Source organism: Cherax quadricarinatus, chromosome 39 (genome assembly GCF_038502225.1).
Source record: "Cherax quadricarinatus isolate ZL_2023a chromosome 39, ASM3850222v1, whole genome shotgun sequence".
Lineage (NCBI taxonomy): Eukaryota > Metazoa > Arthropoda > Malacostraca > Decapoda > Parastacidae > Cherax > Cherax quadricarinatus.
In genome coordinates, this window is record NC_091330.1 from 1,621,406 (window position 1) to 1,647,500 (window position 26,095).

At 43.2% G+C, this 26,095-nt stretch overlaps 1 protein-coding gene across 2 annotated transcripts in view; it reads left to right on the plus strand.

Annotated features, from left to right (window-relative positions):
* The window catches only part of LOC128696266 (carbonic anhydrase-related protein 10-like), a 285,302-nt gene extending 260,788 nt beyond the window's left edge, over window positions 1-24,514 (plus strand). For both annotated transcript variants that reach the window (XM_053787418.2, XM_053787419.2), the window contains one exon: window positions 22,227-24,514. In XM_053787418.2, coding sequence (XP_053643393.1) covers window positions 22,227-22,284 — 58 coding nt within the window. In that variant the 3' untranslated portion in view covers window positions 22,285-24,514. The remainder of the gene's footprint in view (window positions 1-22,226) is intronic.
* Window positions 24,515-26,095: the final 1,581 nt, after the last annotated feature.

Below are 26,095 nucleotides of genomic sequence, written 5' to 3' on the forward strand. Positions count from 1 at the left end.
AACATTACCTGAGGTTTAACCTAAAGTGACCTGTAGTGTGACCTGTGAATGTGTGACACCTCTGATACCATGAAAAGGCTACCTGACACATGACAAGGTCACCTCACACCACTGACACCAAGACAAGGTCACCTCGCACCTCTGACACCAAGACAAAGTCACCTCACACCTCTGACACCAAGACAAGGTCACCTGACACCTCTGACACCAAGACAAGGTCACCTGACACCTCTGACGCCAAGACAAGGTCACCTGACACCTCTGACACCAAGACAAAGTCACCTGACACCTCTGACACCAAGACAAGGTCACCTGACACCTCTGACACCAAGACAAGGTCACCTGACACCTCTGACACCAAGACAAGGTCACCTCACACCTGTGACACCAAGACAAAGTCACCTCACACCTCTGACACCAAGACAAAGTCACCTCACACCTCTGACACCAAGACAAAGTCACCTCACACCTCTGACACCAAGACAAGGTCACCTGACACCTGTGACACCAAGACAAGGTCACCATCAACAGCAAATTAGCGGTCACGCTTGTCACCCCTTGTGAACCGGCTAATTAGAAGAGGGAGACGGGGGAAGGGGAAGCGGGGAATGGGGGAGGGGAGGGGAAGGGGTGGAGGAAAGGAGGTGGACGATGCTGGGAGTAATTATACTGTGAGACTAGGGATGGGGAGGAGAGGGGGGGAATGGAAGAGTTACAGTACAGTAAATATGATCATTAGAGTAATACCTTACAGAAACTACACACAGTTTACTGACACTGGTATAGGTGGCCACGGACGCTGCACCGCCTAGTGTGGGCCGACCACCGCGTCTCCCAACTTACCTACAATTTCAGGATGACTTAGAAGCGACAAAGACCTGAATTGGAACCAAAACTGCTACGTAGTCAAAATAGCAAGGAAGGTGAATTTAAAAAAAAGGTAAGAAATTTGTAGAAGGGAGAGTAATCAGGGAACACGAGAGAGAAGCATGTAAAGGAGTGAGAACAGGATTCAACGAAACATTCACTGAGGTGTCAGTTACACATGAAGGTGGTCAGTCCCTCAGATCCTAAGAAAGTTTGAGGTGGTCAGTCCCTCAGATCCTGAGAAAGTTTGAGGTGGTCAGTCCCTCAGATCCTAAGAAAGTTTGAGGTGGTCAGTCCCTCAGATCCTAAGAAAGTTTGAGGTGGTCAGTCCCTCAGATCCTAAGAAAGTTTGAGGTGGTCAGTCCCTCAGATCCTAAGAAAGTTTGAGGTGGTCAGTCCCTCAGCCCATAAGAAAGTTTGAGGTGGTCAGTCCCTCAGATCCTGAGAAAGTTTGAGGTGGTCAGTCCCTCAGCCCATAAGAAAGTTTGAGGTGGTCAGTCCTTCAACCCATAAGAAAGTTTGAGGTGGTCAGTCCCTCAGATCCTGAGAAAGTTTGAGGTGGTCAGTCCCTCAGCCCATAAGAAAGTTTGAGGTGGTCAGTCCCTCAGATCCTGAGAAAGTTTGAGGTGGTCAGTCCCTCAGATCCTGAGAAAGTTTGAGGTGGTCAGTCCCTCAGCCCATAAGAAAGTTTGAGGTGGTCAGTCCCTCAGCCCATAAAGAAAGTTTAAGGTGGTCAGTCCCTCAGATCCTAAGAAAGTTTGAGGTGGTCAGTCCCTCAGCCCCTAAGAAAGTTTGAGGTGGTCAGTCCCTCAGATCCTAAGAAAGCTTGAGGTGGTCAGTCCCTCAGCCCCTAAGAAAGTTTGAGGTGGTCAGTCCCTCAGATCCTAAGAAAGTTTGAGGTGGTCAGTCCCTCAGAATTTTAGAAAGTTTGAGGTGGTCAGTCCCTCAGATCCTAAGAAAGCTTGAGGTGGTCAGTCCCTCAGCCCCTAAGAAAGTTTGAGGTGGTCAGTCCCTCAGATCCTAAGAAAGTTTGAGGTGGTCAGTCCCTCAGAATTTTAGAAAGTTTGAGGTGGTCAGTCCCTCAGATCCTAAGAAAGTTTGAGGTGGTCAGTCCCTCAGCCCCTAAGTAAGCTTGAGATGGTCAGTACCTCAGCCCCTAAGAAAGTTTGAGGCGGTCACTCCCTCAGCCCCTAAGTTTAAGGCTCTCAGCCCCTCACCCTTTGAGTAAGTCAGGTCAGTCCTTTATCTTTGAAATTGCATGTAATCAGTCCCCAGCCTTGATAAGTGTTCGTCTCGTCAACCTCGAGGCCACGGAGCTGAGCACTTGTCAAGGCTGAGGAACCTAACACCAGGATTGAAAGATATTAGAATACCGAAAAAAGGGGATAAATGAGAAAAAAAAACTCTTATCACAATGAGACAAACTAAAACGAAAAATAATAGAGTACATAACTGATCATCTTGCTCACAAATACAGAAAAACCACTGAAAAAATCGTTATGAAAGACTCTTACTTCGAGTCGTGTCTGATGTCCACCATTTAGCGCTTTCACGTCATCATCATCATAATAATAATAATATCACATAACGACCTAGAATACTTAATAATAAGAAAACAAATTATTATTATTATTATCATTATTATTATTATTATTATTATTATTATTATTATTATTATTATTATTATTATTATTATTATTATTGTCACGTGAAAGAGCTGTACATGGAAAGTCATGTAGCGGTAGAGACAAGCCAGTTTGATCCGAGGAAAGAGAGAGAGCAGATCTAATTGCCTAAATGAAGAACACATCAGCAGCATGAAGGTCCTTGGTGAAGGTCCTTGGTGAAGGTCCTTGGTGAAGGTCCTTGGTGAAGGTCCTTGGTGAAGGTCCTTGGTGAAGGTCCTTGGTGAAGGGGCGCAGTATAAGTGTACTTGAGTGGGTAATGAGAGTCAAGAAAGGGAGGAGAGGAAATAACAGACGATAAACGGGAGAAATTTGCCAGAAACTTAGTATAAGATTCTGAAAGAGTAGCTGAGATCAAAACAGGAGAGTTAATGGAAACAGGAGAGTTAATGGAAACAGGAGAGTTAATGGAAACAGGAGAGTTAATGGAAACAGGAGAGTTAATGGAAACAGGAGAGTTAATGGAAACAGGACAGGTAATGGAAACAGGACAGTTAATGGACACAGGACAGGTAACAAATTGGACAAAGATGACAAAGATACCATACTGACCACTAACTAGCATCACCATGGATACTGGTACATGCAGCAGAGATACCGTATCTACCACTAACCAGCATCTACAACAAATCACTGGATCAACATTGTCTTGTGAATATAAAAAACTAACAAATACCTGGAGCCAGGAAATCCTATGTGTATTATGTAGAGGCTCGATCTTCTTTCCTTAGATAGAAACATAGATCTAAATGGCGAGAGACGTGAGTGTGACCACCTGGCTATGTCAGGTGGCAACGTAAGATAAGATAAGAGATAAGATAAGATTTTATTCGGATTTTTAACCCTGGATAACCCATGAAAGTCAGGGCGTCATCGAGGGACTTTCTCTCTTATTTCCATTGTGGTCCTCAATCTTTTCCCCCAGGATGCCACCCACACTAGTCAAATATCACTCGGTTACCTACTTGCAAGGTGAACAGGACAACACGTGTAAGGAAATGCATCCAGGCCTCGAGGCCCCGTAAACTACAAAAAGGTGGAGAAATGCAAGTGTATCAGGGATCTTCAAAACAGCAACCAGACAAGGAACTCTAATCTAAAGACTATTATCCTGACATGTGTAACCTGCAGGCCAAGAGAGACAATAATTAGTAACAAACACCTGGGTAACTTATAGCTTGATAAATTAGACACATGTGTCGGTTCCCTGAACCATTCATCTACAACTTATAGCTTACATCGCTAACCCAACTGGACTAAGACGAGATGATACAGAATCACACAAGAAAAAAATAGGAAACTGCACTCCGGCCCTCCTTAAGACTATCAAAATGTAATTACCACAGAGCTTAGAAAACCAGGCTGGGGTTACTGGAAGGTCAAAAATACGTCATGGTGACGGTGAGAGAAGTGCCAAGACCCACGATCTTCCTGGTATATGTAAATCACCTAACAGGTCACTTAGACTTCTACATATCAATGTTTGCCGATGACAACAAAATTAATAAGGATAACAAGCACAGACGATGACTGTCACATATTACAGGAAGACTTAGACAAGCTACAGGAAACGTTTAACAGAGACCTACTGAAATTCAACCTTAACAATGACAGGTTACGAGAATGAGATGTGGAGAAGACCAAAGAAATACCAGAGGAAGAGTACCACCTGAGAGAGAGGTCAGAGGAAGTGTACCACCTGAAAGACAGGTCAGAGGAAGAGTACCACCTGAGAGAGAGGTCAGAGGAAGTGTACCACCTGGGAGGGAGATCAGAGGAAGAATACCACCTGGGAGGGAGGTCAAACGAAGAGTACCACCTGAGAGACAGGTCAGAGGAAGAGTACCACCTGAGAGGGAGGTCAGAGGAAGAGTACCACCTGAGAGAGAGGCCAGAGGAAGAGTACCACCTGAGAGTGAGACCAGAGGAGGTGTACCACCTGAGAGTGAGACCAGAGGAGGTGTACCACCTGAGAGTGAGACCAGAGGAGGTGTACCACCTGAGAGTGAGACCAGAGGAGGTGTACCACCTGAGAGGGAGACCAGAGGAGGTGTACCACCTGAGAGTGAGACCAGAGGAGGTGTACCACCTGAGAGTGAGACCAGAGGAGGTGTACCACCTGAGAGTGAGACCAGAGGAGGTGTACCACCTGAGAGTGAGACCAGAGGAGGTGTACCACCTGAGAGTGAGACCAGAGGAAGAGTACCACCTGGGAGGGAGGTCAAACGAAGAGTACCACCTGAGAGAGAGGCCAGAGGAAGTGTACCACCTGAGAGGGAGGTCAGAGGAAGAGTACCACCTGAGAGAGAGGCCAGAGGAAGAGTACCACCTGGGAGAGAGGCCAGAGGAAGTGTACCACCTGAGAGTGAGACCAGAGGAGGTGTACCACCTGAGAGTGAGACCAGAGGAGGTGTACCACCTGAGAGTGAGACCAGAGGAGGTGTACCACCTGAGAGTGAGACCAGAGGAGGTGTACCACCTGAGAGAGAGGCCAGAGGAAGTGTACCACCTGAGAGAGAGGCCAGAGGAAGAGTACCACCTGAGAGAGAGGTCAGAGGAAGAATACCACCTGAGAGGGAGGTCAACATAAACAAAATAACATCAGCAACACATTTAAAACTTGCAAATATAAAAGAATGAGTCAGAAACCAAGGCAAAGACTCATTCAAAACAATGTGTACTCCATACATGTGCTCATTAATGAGTACGTAGCGCCGCTGTAGAACCTTCACCCAGGAAAACAAAGTGAAATTCGACAGAGTTCGAAAGAATATATGTAGACTGTTTCCACAGTCGAAGGAAATGAACTACTGAAGAATGAAAAGAGTTGACCTTCTGTCCTCTAGAAGAACTATAAAAGAGGAGGGATAAAATCACAATAAATTACCTGATACCAAGAAGTGCTTTAAAAAGACAAGTGATCAGACACTAAAACATATTTATTAGAAAACCTAACATTCCTGAGACCTTCATCACTTCTAACACATTGCTATAGTTGATCCTTGAATGTTAGAAGTGATCAAGATCTCTGAACAGTAATGCTTTCTAACATACTCAAGTGTTTGCTCACGTGTCCTAAAAAAAACACCTGTGGGAGGGATGAACATGGTAAACAACGAGAGGGTCTTCAATAGAGATTTAGCAAGAAGACATGATTGGAATTTACACTCGCACATGAGCCACGGGGACGTCAGAAAACATTGATTCATCATAAGAGTGATGAGAAAGATGAATAACCTGAGCACAGTGGCTGTGATGTCCACACACCAATTTAAAAAACACATTTTTAAGACATATTTCCCGTCAGAATGTCTGCAAACTTGGAACAAGAGCTGCAGCTACACATCTCCACCAAACAAGAAATAAGTAATTATACATTCTTGTTCATTCATGATGTACAAATTTCCAGAAATTTATTTTAGTATTTGATGCGTAAATAAAATATCGAGAAATGCAGAGAGAGAGAGAGAGTTTGTGTTGGTAGTGCAACAGTTATTCTGGAGTCAGAAAATACAAAACATATATGGAAAAAGTTACCAAAAAAATACTATATAGGAAAACATTTCTAGTTGTCCCAGTTTTTCACAATGGCATAACTGTGTAAAACAACGGAAGTTAAAACAGGCCTTTGAGAACCACAGAACTATTAGCCATTTACTGTTTACAGATTACTGTGTGTGTGTGTGTGTGTGTGTGTGTGTGTGTGTGTGTGTGTGTGTGTGTGTGTGTGTGTGTGTTTTATCCTTATATCTATGTAGGTACACTGTTGATAATGTCTATAGGCCTATTTTTGGTACACTATTATCTATAGGTCTATATTTATACCCTGAGTGCTGTATATAAGACTAAGGTACATATTTCTTGACCACAAAATGTGTTGCAGTTGATGAATCACAAAATACATTGCTACAACCTGAGGTAACAATTTAGGAATAATCTAACTGTTCCAGACTAAGTTAAGTTAGCTAAATTATTACATATTCTAGAAAGCTGGCAAATAACCTGCACTTAGACGTGACTTATACTGATGTTTCGGACCGTCTTGAACCATCGTCATGTCACAACTGTCGTGACTCATTAGTCTTAAGATGGAGTGAAACGTCGTTACAAGATTCCTCCACTAAATGTGACTTATGTAACCTGCTGCTGCCAGGACACACACACACACACACACATATGTGTGTGTGTGTGTATAAAACGCACATTGTGGAACAATTCACACATTGCACACGTTGGTGGCGATGTTTCACTCCATCCTGGACCATCATCGTGTCACGTGATAATGAAAGTGGTCCTTCAAGAGGGAGGGAGGGTGAGAGGGTGGGAGGGAGGGAGGGAGGGAGGGAGGGAGGGAGGGAGGGATGGAAAGGGTATGAGGGTTGTGCCTTGATGCTGGTGAAGGGCTCTTAATTCCAGAAATTGGCGCTAAGTCTTCTCCCGTCATCCTCCTCGCAACAAACCTGATTAACTCTCATTCCCAAGACTCTGTATATAATCCTGTGGGTGAAGATTATAATACAAATTATAATAATAATAATAATAATAATAATAATAATAATAATAATAATAATAATAATAATAATAATAATAATAATAATAATAATAATAATAATAATAACAGTAATAAATGAAAAAAAAAAGTAGACAAAATTATTATATTCAATAATAGAAGTTTGAAATTATTATTATTATTATTATTATTATTATTATTAAACTTTGCAGTCAGTTTTTCGAGTCTTAGCTTCAAAAATCACTCAAAACGCCGTAGGAAAACATGAAAATATTTAAAAAAAAATGAAGGAAATTGGCCAGAAAAAGGGCCACAATTTCATGCACACACATGTATGGTGTCTTCTCAAAAAAAAGAGAGAGAGAGTAAACATATGTAAAAAAAAAAAAACAGATGTTGGCGGCCATCTTGAGAGGGAGAGTTATACGTGCATTTGTGAACTTTTTTTGTGTTTACCCAGGTATCTCGCTGCCAGACGTGTTGAGGAATGAGTTTAATATGGTTATTTGTGGTTAAATATACTATTTAACTTAGTCTATGTAACTTAGTCTAACCTAAATTTAATTTAACCCTACCTTAACCCAATTTTAACTTAACTTTATCCTAACCTACTGTAACTTTAACCTCGCTTGTATTAAAAGGGGGAAAGTATGTTATTCTTACAGGAAACGTGTAGAAAGTGACGCTAGAAATCTCCTAAGAAAACGAGCGTTGTAATATGAAAACAGAACCGAAACTGTGTATCTAAATGAAACCAGATTTGATGGGATTAATCTGAGAGCTTCTCGATATGGAATAGTTTGTGAGCCAAACCCGTCTGGGGTTATTCAGTGCAGTGTTGGAGGCTCGACTCTCCATCTTCTAATTACCAGAGAGAAACTTTCGAAGTCAGTCTGTAACACAAAGGCAGAGTTACGTAGAAGGAAGTGAAACACCAGTGATGATTCACTAAACCGCTATAATTACGTGGTCTCACAATCCAAAATACACACACAAAATATATCGAAGTATTAGCTTCAGAAGTCTACAGCGATGAATACCTGGGAGAAACTGGAAGAAAGAGGAAAAGAGAAGGAGGGAGAAAGAGAAGATAGTCTAGTAGAGGAAACTATGAAAGGAGAAATGTTTTTCTGAATGGAGTGCAATGGAATAGGTAAATGGAAGGACCTGATAACCTAGGATACGATGGTAGGAGTAAGTAGAATGTACCAAAAGGACAAAGAATGATGCCTGTAAATAGAAAGAAATGAAAAGGGAAAACAGAGAGTATTAATGTTGGTAGAATTACCGACAATATGTTAGGTAAAAGGACACAAGTGCAACTTGTTCAATAGGAAGCGCAGACAGGTTAAGGCAGAGAGCAAACAAGGAATGGAAAAAGAGCAGAAAAGGAAGGAGGAGGAGGACAAAACACATGGAAGTAACCAGAGGAGCCAAGAACGAGCACCTTAAGAGTAAAAAGAGAAGCTGAGTGACTGTATACGACCACTGACAAAATCTAAACTGAAACTTACAGGAAAAACCAAGTGAAAATACTGAAGAAAGAGGGAGGAGTGCTCACTGGGAATGACAAAGATATGTGAAGAACTCAACAGAAGATTCAAGGAGGCATTAAGAAAGGAGAAGCAGTATCAGAAAATGACAGAAATAACGGAACAACCAACCTTGACATCATCCACACAGGAAGAGATGACACTAAGCTAACAGAACACAACAAAAGCAATGTGATCTGACAACCTATCACCTTGGGTACTGAAAGAATGGGTGTAAGCATTAATTAAACCTTCAGCACCAACATATACAGGAAGTCCCAGGGTTGAGTGGAATATTGCACGTGTGAGTAGAATATTTCAGGTGTTGTAGGATTATTTAACGTCTGGGTTAATAGTGAATGACCTACCCTGCTTTGAAACCTTTCGTAGTGATTTTTGTTTCCAGCACCCCGGCCATCTGCCACTGAGGTCAGGTGACCTCCCTTCACCCCCCCCCCCAAAAAAAAGGGAAACATATTTACTACCATTTATTTCGCAGTTGTCTTGCCAGAGGTGTGTAGATATACCAAGATACTCCAGGCATACAGTAGAAAGTCTTATAACAATATTGGTAACTGTTGTGAAATAAGAGTGCTGTAGTGCTGACACAAGTATCAGCCCTCTGCCTGCCTATCAGCTGACAGTACAGAAACAGTGTTGACACAAGTATCAGCCCTCTGCCTGCCTATCAGCTGACAGTACAGAAACAGTGTTGACACAAGTATCAGCCCTCTGCCTGCCTACCAGCTGACAGTACAGAAACAGTGTTGACACAAGTATCAGCCCTTTGCCTGCCTACTAGCTGACAGTACAGAAACAGTGTTGACACGAGTATCAGCCCTCTATCTGCCTGCCTACCATCTGACAGTGTTATTACGTGTACGTCAGAACTTCGATCACACAGATTCATATTTAGTTTATATCCCACAGGGGACGACCGATTTAGAGAGCTTAATTACACTGCTTAATAAATAATGTCATTTCGTTAAATAATGGCAAACCTACACTATTATCCAACATAAATATTCCCAATTGTCAAAGGATGCTTTGATCAAGGCCACGCCCACTCTTGTTTCTGATTGGTTAGTACCCATGACGTCATATGTAAACATCAGCTGATTTAATAATGAACACGCCCATTCTCATGACTGGTTGGGTCCCATCACGTCACATGGAAGCATCAGCTGATTCGATTGTAGCCACGCCCACTCTAGTTTCTGACTGTTTGCGTCCCATGACGTCATATATGAATATCAATTGATTTAATCATGGCCACACCCACTCTTATTTCTGATGGGTTGGGTCCCATGAGATTATATATAAACATCAGCCGATATATTTGTGGCCACGCCCATTCTTACTTCTGATTGACTGGTACCTGTGACGTCATATGTAAACATCAGCTGATTCAGTGGTTGGTAGTATAATAACCGTGTGATAAATCATTCCTAAATAAAACTCATCTAGGCACTGATTAATAACATTTTCACTTGCCTGCCACCGGTGCCATTTCCCAGGACCTGTATAACCCCTGAGGGTATAGCTCTTCCCCATTAGTATAATAATAATTATTTAGAAGTATGAGCGCCAATAAAACGCTGAGCCTCACAGATGGAAGTATCCCGGGCGGAACACTTAAGTCAAGTTTACATTGTACCAGGAACTCGTTATACCTGACGTTGTATATGTTGTTAGATTCTCATCTCCAAAGATATGCAAGACCATGATGAACACGAGGACACACGAGACCATGATGAACACGAGGACGCACGAGACCATGATGAACACGAGGACGCACGAGACCATGATGAACACGAGGACGCACGAGACCATGATGAACATGAGGAGACACGAGACCATGATGAACACGAGGACGCACGAGACCATGATGAACACGAGGACGCACGAGACCATGATGAACACGAGGACGCACGAGACCATGATGAACATGAGGAGACACGAGACCATGATGAACATGAGGACGCACGAGACCATGATGAACATGAGGAGACACGAGACCATGATGAACACGAGGACGCACGAGACCATGATGAACATGAGGACGCACGAGACCAAGATGAACATGAGGACGCACGAGACCATGATGAACATGAGGACGCACGAGACCATGATGAACATGAGGACGCACGAGACCAAGATGAACATGAGGACGCACGAGACCATGATGAACATGAGGACGCACGAGACCATGATGAACATGAGGACGCACGAGACCATGATGAACATGAGGACGCACGAGACCATGATGAACATGAGGACGCACGAGACCATGATGAACATGAGGACGCACGAGACCATGATGAACATGAGGACGCACGAGACCATGATGAACATGAGGACGCACGAGACCATGATGAACATGAGGACGCACGAGACCATGATGAACATGAGGACGCACGAGACCATGATGAACATGAGGACGCACGAGACCATGATGAACATGAGGACGCACGAGACCATGATGAACATGAGGACGCACGAGACCATGATGAACATGAGGACGCACGAGACCATGGTGAACATGAGGACGCACGAGACCATGATGAACATGAGGACACACGAGACCATGATGAACACGAGGACACACGAGACCATGATGAACATGAGAACACACGAGACCAAGATGAACATAAGGAGACACGAGACCAAGATGAACATGAGGACACACGAGACCAAGATGAACATGAGGATACACGAGACCAAGATGAACATGAGGACACACGAGACCAAGATGAACATGAGGATACACGAGACCAAGATGAACATGAGGAGACATGAGACCAAGATGAACATGAGGATACACGAGACCAAGATGAACATGAGGAGACATGAGATCAAGATGAACACGAGGACACACGAGACCAAGATGAACATGAGGAGACACGAGATCAAGATCAACACGAGGACACACGAGACCAAGATGAACATGAGGACACACGAGACCATGATGAATATGAGGACACACGAGACCATGATGAACATGAGGACACACGAGACCAAGATGAACATGAGGAGACACGAGACCAAGATGAACATGAGGACACACGAGACCAAGATGAACATGAGGAGACACGAGACCAAGATGAACATGAGGAGACACGAGACCAAGATGAACATGAGGAGACACGAGACCATGATGAACATGAGGACACACGAGACCAAGATGAACATGAGGACACATGAGACCATGATGAACACGAAAACACACGAGACCATGATGAACACGAGGACACACGAGACCAAGATGAACATGAGGAGACACGAGACCATGATGAACATGAGGACACACGAGACCATGATGAACATGAGGACACACGAGACCAAGATGAACATGAGGACACACGAGACCAAGATGAACATGAGGAGACACGAGACCAAGATGACCATGAGGACACACGAGACCAAGATGAACATGAGGACACACGAGACCAAGATGAACATGAGGAGACACGAGATCAAGATGAACACGAGGACACACGAGACCAAGATGAACATGAGGACACACGAGACCAAGATGAACATGAGGACACACAAGACCAAGATGAACATGAGGAGACACGAGACCAAGATGAACATGAGGACACACGAGACCAAGATGAATATGAGGACACACGAGACCAAGATGAACATGAGGAGACACGAGACCAAGATGAACATGAGGAGACACAAGACCAAGATGAACATAAGGACACACGAGACCAAGATGAACATGAAGAGACACGAGACCAAGATGAACATGAGGACACACGAGACCAAGATGAACATGAGGAGACACGAGATCAAGATGAACACGAGGACGCACGAGATCAAGATGAACATGAGGACACACGAGACCAAGATGAACATGAGGACATACGAGACCAAGATGAACATGAGGAGACACGAGACCAAGATGAACATGAGGAGACACGAGACCAAGATGAACATAAGGACACACGAGACCAAGATGAACATGAGGACACACGAGACCAAGATGAACATGAGGACACGCGAGACCAAGATGAACACGAGGACACACGAGACCAAGATGAACATGAGGACACACGAGACCAAGATGAACATAAGGAGACACGAGACCAAGATGAACATGAGGAGACACGAGACCAAGATGAACATGAGGACACACGAGACCAAGATGAACATCAGGACACACGAGACCAAGATGAACATGAGGACACACGAGACCAAGATGAACATGACACACGAGACCAAGTTGAACATGAGGACTCACGAGACCAAGATGAACATGAGGACACACGAGACCAAGATGAACATGAGAACACACGAGACCATGATGAACATGAGGACACACGAGACCAAGATGAACATGAGGACACACGAGACCAAAATGAACATGAGGACACACGAGACCAAGATGAACATGAGACACGAGACCAAGATGAACATGAGGAGACACGAGACCAAGATGAACATGAGGACACACGAGACCATGATGAACACGAGGACACACGAGACCATGATTAACACGAGGACACACGAGACCATGATGAACACGAGGACACACGAGACCATGATGAACACGAGGACACACGAGACCATGATGAACACGAGGACACACGAGACCATGATGAACACGATGACACACGAGACCATGATGAACACGAGGACACACGAGACCATGATGAACACGAGGACACACGAGACCATGATGAACACGATGACACACGAGACCATGATGAACACGAGGACACACGAGACCATGATGAACACGAGGACACACGAGACCATGATGAACACGAGGACACACGAGACCATGATGAACACGAGGACACACGAGACCATGATGAACATGAGGACACACGAGACCATGATGAACACGAGGACACACGAGACCATGATGAACACGAGGACACATGAGACCATGATGAACATGAGGACACACGAGACCAAGATGAACACGAGGACACACGAGACCAAGATGAACACGAGGACACACAAGACCAAGATGAGCACGAGGACACACGAGACCAAGATGAGCACGAGGACACACGAGACCAAGATGAACACGAGAACAACAAAGTTCATATATTCAATATGAAACAGGTTGAGTAAAGACTCGGGGTACTCAACCTGTTGTACTCGGGGTACTCAACCTGTTGTACTCGGGGTACTCAACCTGTTGTACTCGGGGTACTCAACCTGTTGTACTCGGGGTACTCAACCTGTTGTACTCGGGGTACTCAACCTGTTGTACTCGGGGTACTCAACCTGTTGTACTCGGGGTACTCAACCTGTTGTACTCGGGGTACTCAACCTGTTGTACTCGGGGTACTCAACCTGTTGTACTCGGGGTACTCAACCTGTTGTACTCGGGGTACTCAACCTGTTGTACTCGGAGTACTCAACCAGTTGTACTCGAGGTACTCAACATGTTGTACTCGGGGTACTCAACCAGTTGTACTCGAGGTACTCAACATGTTGTACTCGGGGTACTCAACCTGTTGTACTCGGGGTACTCAACATGTTGTACTCGGAGTACTCAACCAGTTGTACTCGAGGTACTCAACATGTTGTACTCGGGGTACTCAACCTGTTGTACTCGGGGTACTCAACATGTTGTACTCGGGGTACTCAACCTGTTGTACTCGGGGTACTCAACATGTTGTACTCGGGGTACTCAACATGTTGTACTCGGGGTACTCAACCTGTTGTACTCGGGGTACTCAACATGTTGTACTCGGGGTACTCAACATGTTGTACTCGGGGTACTCAACCTGTTGTACTCGGGGTACTCAACCTGTTGTACTCGGGGTACTCAACATGTTGTACTCGGGGTACTCAACATGTTGTACTCGGGGTACTCAACCAGTTGTACTCGAGGTACTCAACATGTTGTACTCGGGGTACTCAACCTGTTGTACTCGGGGTACTCAACATGTTGTACTCGGGGTACTCAACCTGTTGTACTCGGGGTACTCAACATGTTGTACTCGGGGTACTCAACATGTTGTACTCGGGGTACTCAACCTGTTGTACTCGGGGTACTCAACATGTTGTACTCGGGGTACTCAACATGTTGTACTCGGGGTACTCAACCTGTTGTACTCGGGGTACTCAACCTGTTGTACTCGGGGTACTCAACCTGTTGTACTCGGGGTACTCAACCTGTTGTACTCGGGGTACTCAACCTGTTGTACTCGGAGTACTCAACCTGTTGTACTCGGGGTACTCAACCTGTTGTACTCGGAGTACTCAACCTGTTGTACTCGGGGTACTCAACCTGTTGTACTCGGGGTACTCAACCTGTTGTACTCGGGGTACTCAACCTGTTGTACTCGGGGTACTCAACCTGTTGTACTCGGGGTACTCAACCTGTTGTACTCGGAGTACTCAACCTGTTGTACTCGGGGTACTCAACATGTTGTACTCGGGGTACTCTCGGGGTACTCAACCTGTTGTACTCGGACTCAACCTGTACTCAACCTGTTGTACTCGGGGTACTCAACCTGTTGTACTCGGAGTACTCAACCTGTTGTACTCGGGGTACTCAACCTGTTGTACTCGGGGTACTCAACCTGTTGTACTCGGGGTACTCAACCTGTTGTACTCGGGGTACTCAACCTGTTGTACTCGGAGTACTCAACCTGTTGTACTCGGGGTACTCAACCTGTTGTACTCGGGGTACTCAACCTGTTGTACTCGGGGTACTCAACCTGTTGTACTTGCCCATATGTGCCAGGTACACAGTACAAGGTAAAATGGAACTCAGAGTATGGATGGCAGGATACAACTCCATACGCTTAAGAAATATTAGACACAGTTCTGGAACATCGTTCATTCCAATATGACTTACAGTGTTTTGGAGTGATCAAGGTCCTAGAACCGAAATATATCCAGTAAAGATATTTTGTATCCTGTCCATATCCAACAATCTCCGTTTAAATATTGGATTCAACGCAGCCCTGTGCTGGAGTCTTCCCAGGATGTACACTTCCCATCCCTCACAGGGATCACTGTAGGGGTGTAACACAATACTGTGACCACAGACTTCCCGTACCCCTCACCAAGCTCACTGTGTTGGCTACTATAAAGTTATGTCCCACAAGGTGTTTTCCAGTGGTCACTGTTATCTTGAGGCAAGTTTCTGAACGCTGACGAGAAGTGGTACAAGAGTAAATTAATAACAATGATGCTATAAGTAGAGGTAGTAGTAGTAGTAGTATTATACTAGAGGAATAGTAGTAGTAGATGAAGTAGTCTTTCCTATGGTATGTTCATGCACTCTCATGTACTCACCTGTACTCTCTTCTTCTCATGTCCACTCTCGTACTTTGTGTACCTATCATACTTGGCAGAGAGTGCAATTGAAGCCAGGAGCGCTACCTGTTGAACTTAGCGTGACCTGGGTCGTGCTGCCAGTGATTAACATGCTTGTCCTGCCATTTAAATCACCACTCTAGTTCTCGCTCACTCCCTTCCCCCCTCTCTTTCTCTCTCTCCCCATTTTAAGGTGTTCACACAGGTTGCTGCCTGGTCTGGCTTGTGTTGTTTGGCCCACACACAGAGTTGGCAGTTGGTGTTGGTGTTAGTGTTGTGTAGTGTGGCGCTGCGCCTTGATTTATAGCACACGCAACTGATTATCCTATCTTGTGTGTCTGTCAGGAGACAGGCAGGAAGAGGAGGGAGGGGCAGGGGAGAAGCAGGGTAAAAAAAAACGAGAGGGAGGTTTGGGGAAGAGGCAGGAGTCTACCTACCTGGATTCCATGACCAGGCCTCCCGGTGGATCAGGGTCTGATCAGCCAGGCTGTTACTGCCGGCCGCACGCAATAAAACGTACGAACCACAGCCCGGCTGGTCAGGTATCTGTCCAGTTCCCGCTTGAAGACAGCTAAATGCCTATTGGTAATCCCTTTTATGCATGCTGGGAAGCGGTTGAACAGTCTTGGGTCTGTTCATGAGAGGGGAGGAGGAGAGAGGGAGGAGAGGGGAGAAGAAAGGTGCAGGGAGAGGGGAAGAGTAAGAATGAAGGAAGAGGGGTGTAAAAAAAAAAGACAGGCTGAAAGAGGGAAAGAGCAAAAGGGAGGAGTAGGAAGAGATGGACGGGGAAAGTAGGGAAAGTGACTGAGCAAATATAAAAAAGGAAAAAAAATAGTGAAGGGGCAGAGAGGGTAAAGTGGTGATGCAAAGGGGAAAAACAAGAGGGTAAAAAGGGAAAGTGGACAGGAGTGAAATAGTGTCGTGGATATTAATTAAACCAGTAAGATGTAACCTGTGAACTTCTCAAGGGCTCTTGACCCATACAACTTGAGCTACCATTCTTCTTCCATGGATCCAGACTCCTGTCTGGAAAAATCTTCCAGCCCCATCCCCAAACATCTTGCTGCTTGGTGACTTCAATCTAAGACACACAAAATGGAAGAATATAGCAAATAATGTCGTAGCAGAAATAATGCCTGGAGGCAGCTCAGATGAAAAGCCACATCTGCAGGAGCTGCTAAATTTCTGCAACAAACACACCCTAAGTCAGCAGATAGTGGAGCCAACAAGACTGGAGAACACACTGGACCTTATTTTCACAAATAATGAGGACCTGGTAAGAAACATAATATCAAAAACAACTAAGCTAATCGAAGTCCAGACTTACATGCACAGGAGTCCTCATCAGCAAAATGTATACAGCTATGAGGGTACCTTTACCAAATACAACTTCAACAACAAGAACATCAACTAGGACCAGGTAAACTATGTCCTAAATGAAGCATATTAGAAAGATATCTTAAATTAAATGGACCTTAACCAGTGTCTTGAAAAGATCAACTTCCTGGTAGCTGAAGTATGTTCAAGATATATTCCCCTAAGAAAAAAAGAAGACGAGAAGTAAACTGGAGAGAGAGAGATGCTCTCTCTACAGGAGAAGGCGAAGAATCACTGAGCTCCTCAAGAATGCCAGATTATCTGAAACTCGGAAGGAAGCGCTAACCAGGAAAGTGGAAAATATTGAGGAGCTAAAAGCGATTAGTGAAATTGAAAAAAAATTGAAATATTTCTTTTCATATGCCATAAACAAGGCAAAAACCACTTCTTATTTAGGGCCCCTGCTCAGACAAGACGGATCCTACACAGATGACAACAAAGAAATGAGTGAGATACTGAACTCTCAATATGACTCTGTGTTCAGCGAGCCACTAATCAGTCTAAAGACAGACAATCCAAAATTTTTTTTTCATGAATGAACCTCAAAACCCTGCCAGTGTATGCCAAATTTCTGACATAACCCTAACTCCACTAGACTTTGAGAAAGCCATCGACGACATGCCCATGCACTCAGCCCCAGGCCCAGACTCGTGGAACTCTGTGTTCATTAAGAACTGCAAGAAACCCCTCTCACGGGCCCTAAGTATGCTATGGAGAAGGAGCTTAGACACAGGTGACATTCCACAGTCACTAAAAACAACGGATAAAGCCCCACTCCATAAAGGTGGCAGCAAAGCGGTAGCTAAGAACTATAGACCAATAGCTTTAACGTCCCACATCATAAATATCTTTGAAAGAGTTCTAAGAAGCAGGATTGCAAACCACCTGGACTCCCAAAAATTGCACAATCCAGGGCAACATGATTTCAGAGCAGGTCGCTCCTGCCTCTCGCAACTATTGGACCACTATGATATGGTCTTAGATGCACTGGAAAACAAAGAGAATGCAGATGTAGTATACACAGATTTTGCAAAAGCCTCTGACAAGTGCGATCATGGTGTAATAGCACACAAAATACATGCTAAAGGGATAACTGGCAAAGTAGGCAGATGGATCTTCAACTTTCTAACCAATCGAACACAAAGAGTAGTGATAATCAGAGTTAAATCGGGAGCTGCCATAGTGAAGAGCTCTGTTCCACAAGGCACAGTACTCGCCCCCATCCTGTTCCTCATTTTCATATCAGACATAGACAGAGATGTAAACCACAGCGCTGTATCATCCTTTGCAGACGATACTAGGATCTGCATGAGAGTGTCATCCATTGAGGACACAGCAAATCTCCAAGAAGATATAAACGAAGTTTTCCAATGGACAACAGAAAACAATATGATGTTCAATGAAGACAAATTCCAATTACTCCGTTATGGAAAACTGGAGGAAATAATAACTACGGCTGAGTATACTACAAACTCTAATCACACAATAGAGCGGAAAAGTAATGTGAAAGATCTGGGTGTGGTAATGTCCGAAGACCTCACCTTCAAGGACCACAACAATGCCACTATCACATCTGCGAGGAAACTGATAGGATGGATAATGAGAACATTCAAGACAAGAGATGCTAAGCCACTGATGATCATTTTTAAATCACTTGTTCTCACTAGGCTGGAATACTGCTGTACATTAACATCCCCATTCAAGGCAGGTGAAATTGCAGAGTTAGAGAATGTACAGAGATCCTTTACTGCACGTGTAAGTTCCATCAAACACCTTAACTACTGGGAGCGCCTGGAAGCACTTGACTTGTACTCACTGGAGCGCAGGCGAAAGAGATATATCGTAATCTACACCAGGAAGATTCTGGAGGGACTGGTTCCTAATCTGCACACAGAAATCACTCCCTATGAAAGCAATATACCCCCAGTGAAAAGTAGGGGCGCCACTGTTACACTAAGAGAAAATAAAGTAAATGTCTGGAGCCCAAGACTGTTCAACAGCCTCCCACCAGCCATAAGGGGCATTGCCAATAGACCCCTGGTTGTCTTCAAGAGGGAGCTGGACAGATACCAAAAGTCGGTGCCGAATCAGCCGGGCTTTGGTTCGTACATTGGACTACGTGTGGCCGGCAGTAACAGCATCGTTGATCAGGCCCTGATCCACCGGAAGACCTGGTCGTGGAGCGGGTCGCGGGGGCGTTGATCCCCGGAATTCCCTCCAGGTTCCTGGGGCTGTATTACAACTACCAGTTTAACCCTTCCCAGTAGTAGCAATAACAATAATAATAATAATAATAATAATAATAATAATAATAATAATAATAATAATAATAATAATAATAATAATAATAATAATCTTCAACAATGCATGTATCACTTTAATGCTTGATGCTGGTAATGCTTAGAATCTATCAGTACTGCACTTGGGTGGTTGAGGTCACAATACATCCCTACACTATGTAGATACTGATAGACTTACACGTCTCACTCTGTAAGCTGTGATAAATAGTTCGGTGCAGAAGTATCGATCCTCACACGTACCAGACTGGAGTGTGGTGTGTCGTAGCCCGGCTATAACATCGAATAACATTGATAGATGCAAACTTGGTGTGTCTACACTGATAGATGTATATCTCTCGACGAATATACACCGTTATTTAAATCTCCATGTATAATACATAAATAATCACACTACTCAACTACTCAATGTACGTATATATAATGAGCGATATGCACCACTCATTGTATATATATATATATATATATATATATATATATATATATATATATATATATATATATATATATATATATATATATATATATATATATATATATATACATCATTCGATATATATAAAGTAAGATATACACATTACTTTTTGCATATATGCTTAAATTCGAACACAATGCATACCACTCGGAGGATATACCGAGACACACTATTCAATGCGGATACACACATAGATTATTTATGTATACGTAATATATCGATATCAGTTATCACATATTAGACATAATATATAAAAAACAGTGTGTGTGTGTGTGTGTGTGTGTGTGTGTGTGTGTGTGTGTGTGTGTAGTTACTGGAGGGGATATATAGTACTGGTATCCAGTCTTGCGTGTTTATAGTGTCATATCTAAACTGGTTAAAGCATTCAGTACCACTTCTTGAACCCTCGTCCTGAAACAATGCTGTTATAATGCTGATAAAGACACACACACGTCACAGAACAAGCCCACAGAGGGTATATATGTTTCAATAAGCCGGGTCTTCTCCTCACTGTTGTCAGAAGTGCGACACTTGGATCCAACTTATTAAAAATCTTACACAATTTATATATGTGTGATCTATAATTCCCTGTTGACTACGCTAGGAAATACCCCTCATATCCGTCTTTATATTGAAGAACTTCGACGTTTCCCAATATTTACGCGTTTCTGAGGTTTTTCAGACATTTAAGAAATTTACATTTGTACCACTACACTGAAGATATTTTTGATATGCGTCTTCGTATCCTTGAAATATATCTGTTGACAAACACATCTGTGTAATCAAATCACAGAACGAGTGGGGGTCGAACCCTAAAACTCGCGAGGCCAGTGTGTTAACCACTGGGCCAGCTGCCTCTAAGAAGAGTCATCCAGCAGGTATATTTCTATACACCACAGGGAGGTTAACATGGGCCACCACTGTGACCACAAGTACAAGTGGTACATGAATGGTATACAATACCGACAAGACGAAGAATTAGACACAGGTGCAACATCTGGGTATCTGCATTTGTCGATGTTTCGCCACCCAGTGGCTTTGTCAATACAAGGACATAATGTGATGTAAAACTATATACAAAAAATAAGGTAATTTGCCCCTCAGTCTTGGATTTAGTGAAGAGCAGTGTAGTCTTGAAGACTCAGAGTCTTCAAGACTACAATCCTCTTCACTAACTTCATCTTTTACATGACTCACGAAATCGTAATGACACGATTGCAAACAAACCATACCACGGGCGGGTATGGTAGAAATATACCTAGTTGGACGAATCTTATTGTGGCTAGCTGGTCCAGTGGCTAACACGACGGTCTGGAGTTTTGAGACTCTCTGATCGCGGGTTCAATCCCGCCCGTGGTATGGTTTTATCTTTTACATATAGTTGCACATACATCACAATATATCCTCACATTGTACTGATAAAGCCACTGGATGGCGAAACATCTACAAACACAGATACCCAAATATTGCGCTTTTCTCTAATTTTACACAAATACGGGTTTTTACAGACGAAATTTCACAGCAGTGTAAGTGTGGCGTTCTTGTGATTCACTTACAGTCGTGTTACCACAGTTTGGTGAGACATCTGTGTATCTGTACATTTGTGATGTCACGTTATTAAATCTGTTCTGTCCCCCCTTCCGACCAGTGACAACATCTTCAACTGTTTTCAGTATTTTCAAACTGTCCTCCCCTTCCTCGGATCAAGCCTGATTACACCTAAACCTACTGTTCCTCAGGAGCTGTATGATCGTTATATAGTAATAATAATAATAATAATAATAATAATAATAATAATAATAATAATAATAATAATAATAATAATAATAATGAAGAAGAAGAAGATGAAGAGGAAGAATCATTAAATTTATATTTTTTAAGTCTAGGAGCCATTTATAGCATATTTTTGGACATGTATGTGTGTTTGTGAGTTTTATACACATGTGTACATTAGTGTGTGTGTGAGACAAGGATGATGTGTATGCACCCTTGACAATAATCCCTGTGCACCTATATTCACAGTACGTGTGTGTTGATATCCTCATATCCTCAGTACCACTTGCCAACACCAACTGTCTGAGGTAACTGTTTCCCCCCGTACATCTTGTGATGGTTTTTATACGTTGTCTTCTAGCATGGTGTTTCAGTGTGCATGTTACTGACCGTGTTTTATTTCTCTTTCAGCCAACAGCTGGACGCTGAGCTAGCTCGGTTCCTCTGCTCAAGACCCGAGGACCACTGAATCCTTTTCCTCCTCCTCTTTCTTTGCTCTCAACCCGAGGACCATTGAGTCCTCAGCCTCTCCTCAGGAGTGACCAACGTCTGGTCGGTAACGAGGATGTTCACAGTGTTCCCAGAGGAAGTTCATCTTATTCTCGGTGCACAAGTCGACCCCGAGGACTTACAAGTCGACCTCAGAGGACTTACAAGTCGACTTCAGAGAACTTCTATCATGTTCTCATTCATACGGCGGTCCCGAGAATGATCTCTATAGTCCTCTGAACCAGACGGGAACATAGACCTACAAATGGAACACGGACCTACGGTACAGGTGGGACACAGTATATGAACAAAGCAAGCTTTCAAAATGTCCGTGTAAAAAATTGCAAATAAGCTAAACAATGCTTACGCCTGTGTTAGTAGTGAGAAGAATCCTTTACTGACGGTCCAACAGCGGCAAGACTGTTTTGCTGTCGAGTTTAACGCCAGAAAAAACTAGATAAATTACACACTGAACGGAATGAAGGTTTAAACCCGTGGCAAGACAGGATTAAAACTAGAAAGCAAGTGCGTTATACAATCATGTGATGATTCTACGAGTCAAAATTGATGAATACCAGTGGAAGACAAGTCATAACCGTCACCGTCAACATACAGGTATGACAACTGTACGTAACGTCTGTCTGCTTGTCATCTAACGTCTCAGATACATCACAGAGACGTTATTAACAAAGTTAAAAGGGAGATGCTTAGCCAATACGTCGGTGATACGACGTAGAAAAACAAATCAAGTAATGTCAGTCGGGACTCCAGTTACTGTGTACCTTCAGTTATGTAATGTAACTTGCGAGTTACACACTGTACCTTGTGAATCAGGCAGTCAACTTGTATGTTATATACTAGCATTATGAGTTAGGCAGTATACCTTGTGAGTTAGGCAGTGTACCTTGTGAGTTAGGCAGTGTACCTTGTGAGTTAGGCAGTGTACCTTGTGAGTTAGGCAGTGTACCTTGTGAGTTAGGCAGTGTACCTTGTGAGTCAAGCAGTCACCTTCCGAGTTATATACTTACATTATGAGTTAGGCAGTGTTCCCTGTGAGTTACAGGTGTTCCTTGTATTACATAGTGGTTAATATCTTGACCTGAGTTACAATTGGGTGTTATATATATTGTTATATATATTGTGTTATATATATTGCTAATATTACTAACCTATTATTATTATTAGTGGTAGTAGTAGTAGTAGTAGTAGTAGTAGTAGTAGTAGTAACATTAGCAGTAGTAGTATGTTATTCACGGGAAAGTACTAAACTCGTAAGGGGCAAAAAGCGCCTGGACAATAGGTGGTAATCAAATTCGATCAGAGGGAAGGAGAGGACATCTGCAGTTCCTTACTTAAAGAGCCTCTCACCAGTGTCACGGTAGATTATATTGTATTTTTACGAAGCGTTGAACTCCTCACAAGAAGGGAATAGAGGCTCCACACTCTGGCTGCTGATAACTCAGGTTATTGGTGCTTGCTAGTAGTACAGAGTTTCGTAAAAGCAGTTAGAAAATAGAGGTAATCATCATGGCCCAGTGACGCACCACTGGATCTGCTACCGTCCATTTAGCATTAAGATGAACAATATAACGAGAAAACTAACTTGTTAAATACATGTCCTGCAGTGCAAGTAACATCTCGGGTTAATTAGTTATATTGTTAGTCTCAGAACAGTCAACAAATTAGGAATATTAAGACATCTGGCTGATTAGGTTTAATTAAACTCCGGCTTTAATAATGTCCAGAGTAGGTAAACACGCCTTTAATACCTTCAGTCTTGGAGTAATAAAGGAAAACGTATATACCATGACTCATGAAGCAGCGTATATACCATAACTTAGATATGTAGCGTATATATCATTATTTAATAAAAGTTTAGTGTGATTCAATAGAAGTTTAACGTATGATTCAATAGAAGTTTAACGTATGATTCAATAGAAGTTTAACGTATGATTCAATAGAAGTTTAACGTATGATTCAATAGAAGTTTAACGTATGATTCAATAGAAGTTTAACGTATGATTCAATAGAAGTTTAACGTATGATTCAATAGAAGTTTAACGTATGATTCAATAGAAGTTTAACGTATGATTCAATAGAGGTTTAACGTATGATTCAATAGAAGTTTAACGTATGATTCAATAGAAGTTTAACGTATGATTCAATAGAGGTTTAACGTATATACCCGTAAACTAAAAAAACAACAGTATTATTTCTAATTTGGTTAATTATTTAAACTGGCATCAGTTTGTGCGTAGCTGATCACCTTTAAGGAGGGTGACAGGGTGAGGGAGGGTGACAGGGTGAGGGAGGGTGACAGGGTGAGGGAGGGTGACAGGGTGAGGGAGGGTGACAGGGTGAGGAAGGCTGTTTGGGAAGGTGTATCCATTAGGATATAATGTACATAGGCTCGTGTAACTCAGGTCAGAGATTAATCATCACTACAACAGATCACCACCAAAATTATTCGCTATCACAACTCACCACCGCCAATATTCACCATCACTGATCAGCACCATGAATATCCTTCACCACCACCACCATTACTGATCACCACCACCATCACTGATCACCACCACCACCATCACTGATCACCACCACCATCACTGATCACCACCACCATCACTGATCACCACCACCACCATCACTGATCACCACCACCACCATCACTGATCACCACCACCATCACAGATCACCACTACCACTATTATTCACCACCACCACCATAATCAAAAATCTCCACTTTCACCATCACTTACCAGCACCATCACTGATCACTATCACCACCTTCATTAATCACAGAACTGTTTCGTTATAACTAACGGAAGTATACCTCCGTTTAGTATGTTAATATATTTCAAAATAATTTAAGATATAACAGAGAGAATCTACTCTTCCGATATATTTCTATTTTCAAATGTTTCGTTCGTGTGCATGTTCAAGGCACAACCATCAGTTTGAAAAGGAAACTAAATACGACGTATCGGTCGGTCCTGGACCTGATAATGGTTCAGGAGGGATCGAAATGTCATTTAGAGTTTTCTCTATAAAGTGTAGGTTATCTGTGAATTGTTCCAGCCACGTTTCTGTAAGTTAGGTGTCAATTGTTCCAGCCACGTTTCTGTAAGTTAGGTGTCAATTGTTCCAGCCACGTTTCTGTAAGTTAGGTGTCAATTGTTCCAGCCACGTTTCTGTAAGTTAGGTGTCAATTGTTCCAGCCACGTTTCTGTAAGTTAGGTGTCAATTGTTCCAGCCACCATTGTAGGTTAGTTGTGAATTATTCCAGCCACGACACTGTGACATTTATTCTTTATTTTCAAAGGTGATTTAATGTCGCAAGGTGCACTGCTTAACTCAAAGCATTCAATAACACTCGCTGGCACTCAAGGTACATCTGAATATCGTGTAACACAAAGGTACTCACTGATACTCGGTAGAACTCAAGACCACTCACTACCACCGGTACATATTGGAGAAACTGGAAAGATGACAGGTCTTCAGCGAGCGTGAACCGACCAATAGAGAACGAAAGGTGATTAGGAATAAGAAATTCGTCAAGTAATAATAATGGTAATGGTGATAGTGCACAGTATTGTTGCTCCCCAGGGAGAGAGACTCGCTCTAGGGGAGGTTCTGGACCCTGTAGTAGCACTGGGTCTTTCAGGTCAATGTTCAGGCTTGTGAGGAACTTAAGAGCTCTTCTTGAGGAACTTGAAGGTCGTCCAGAGCCCTTATAGGGCTTTCTTAGGGACCTCTTGCACCCTAAGGAGAGCTTTTGAGCACTTCAGAAA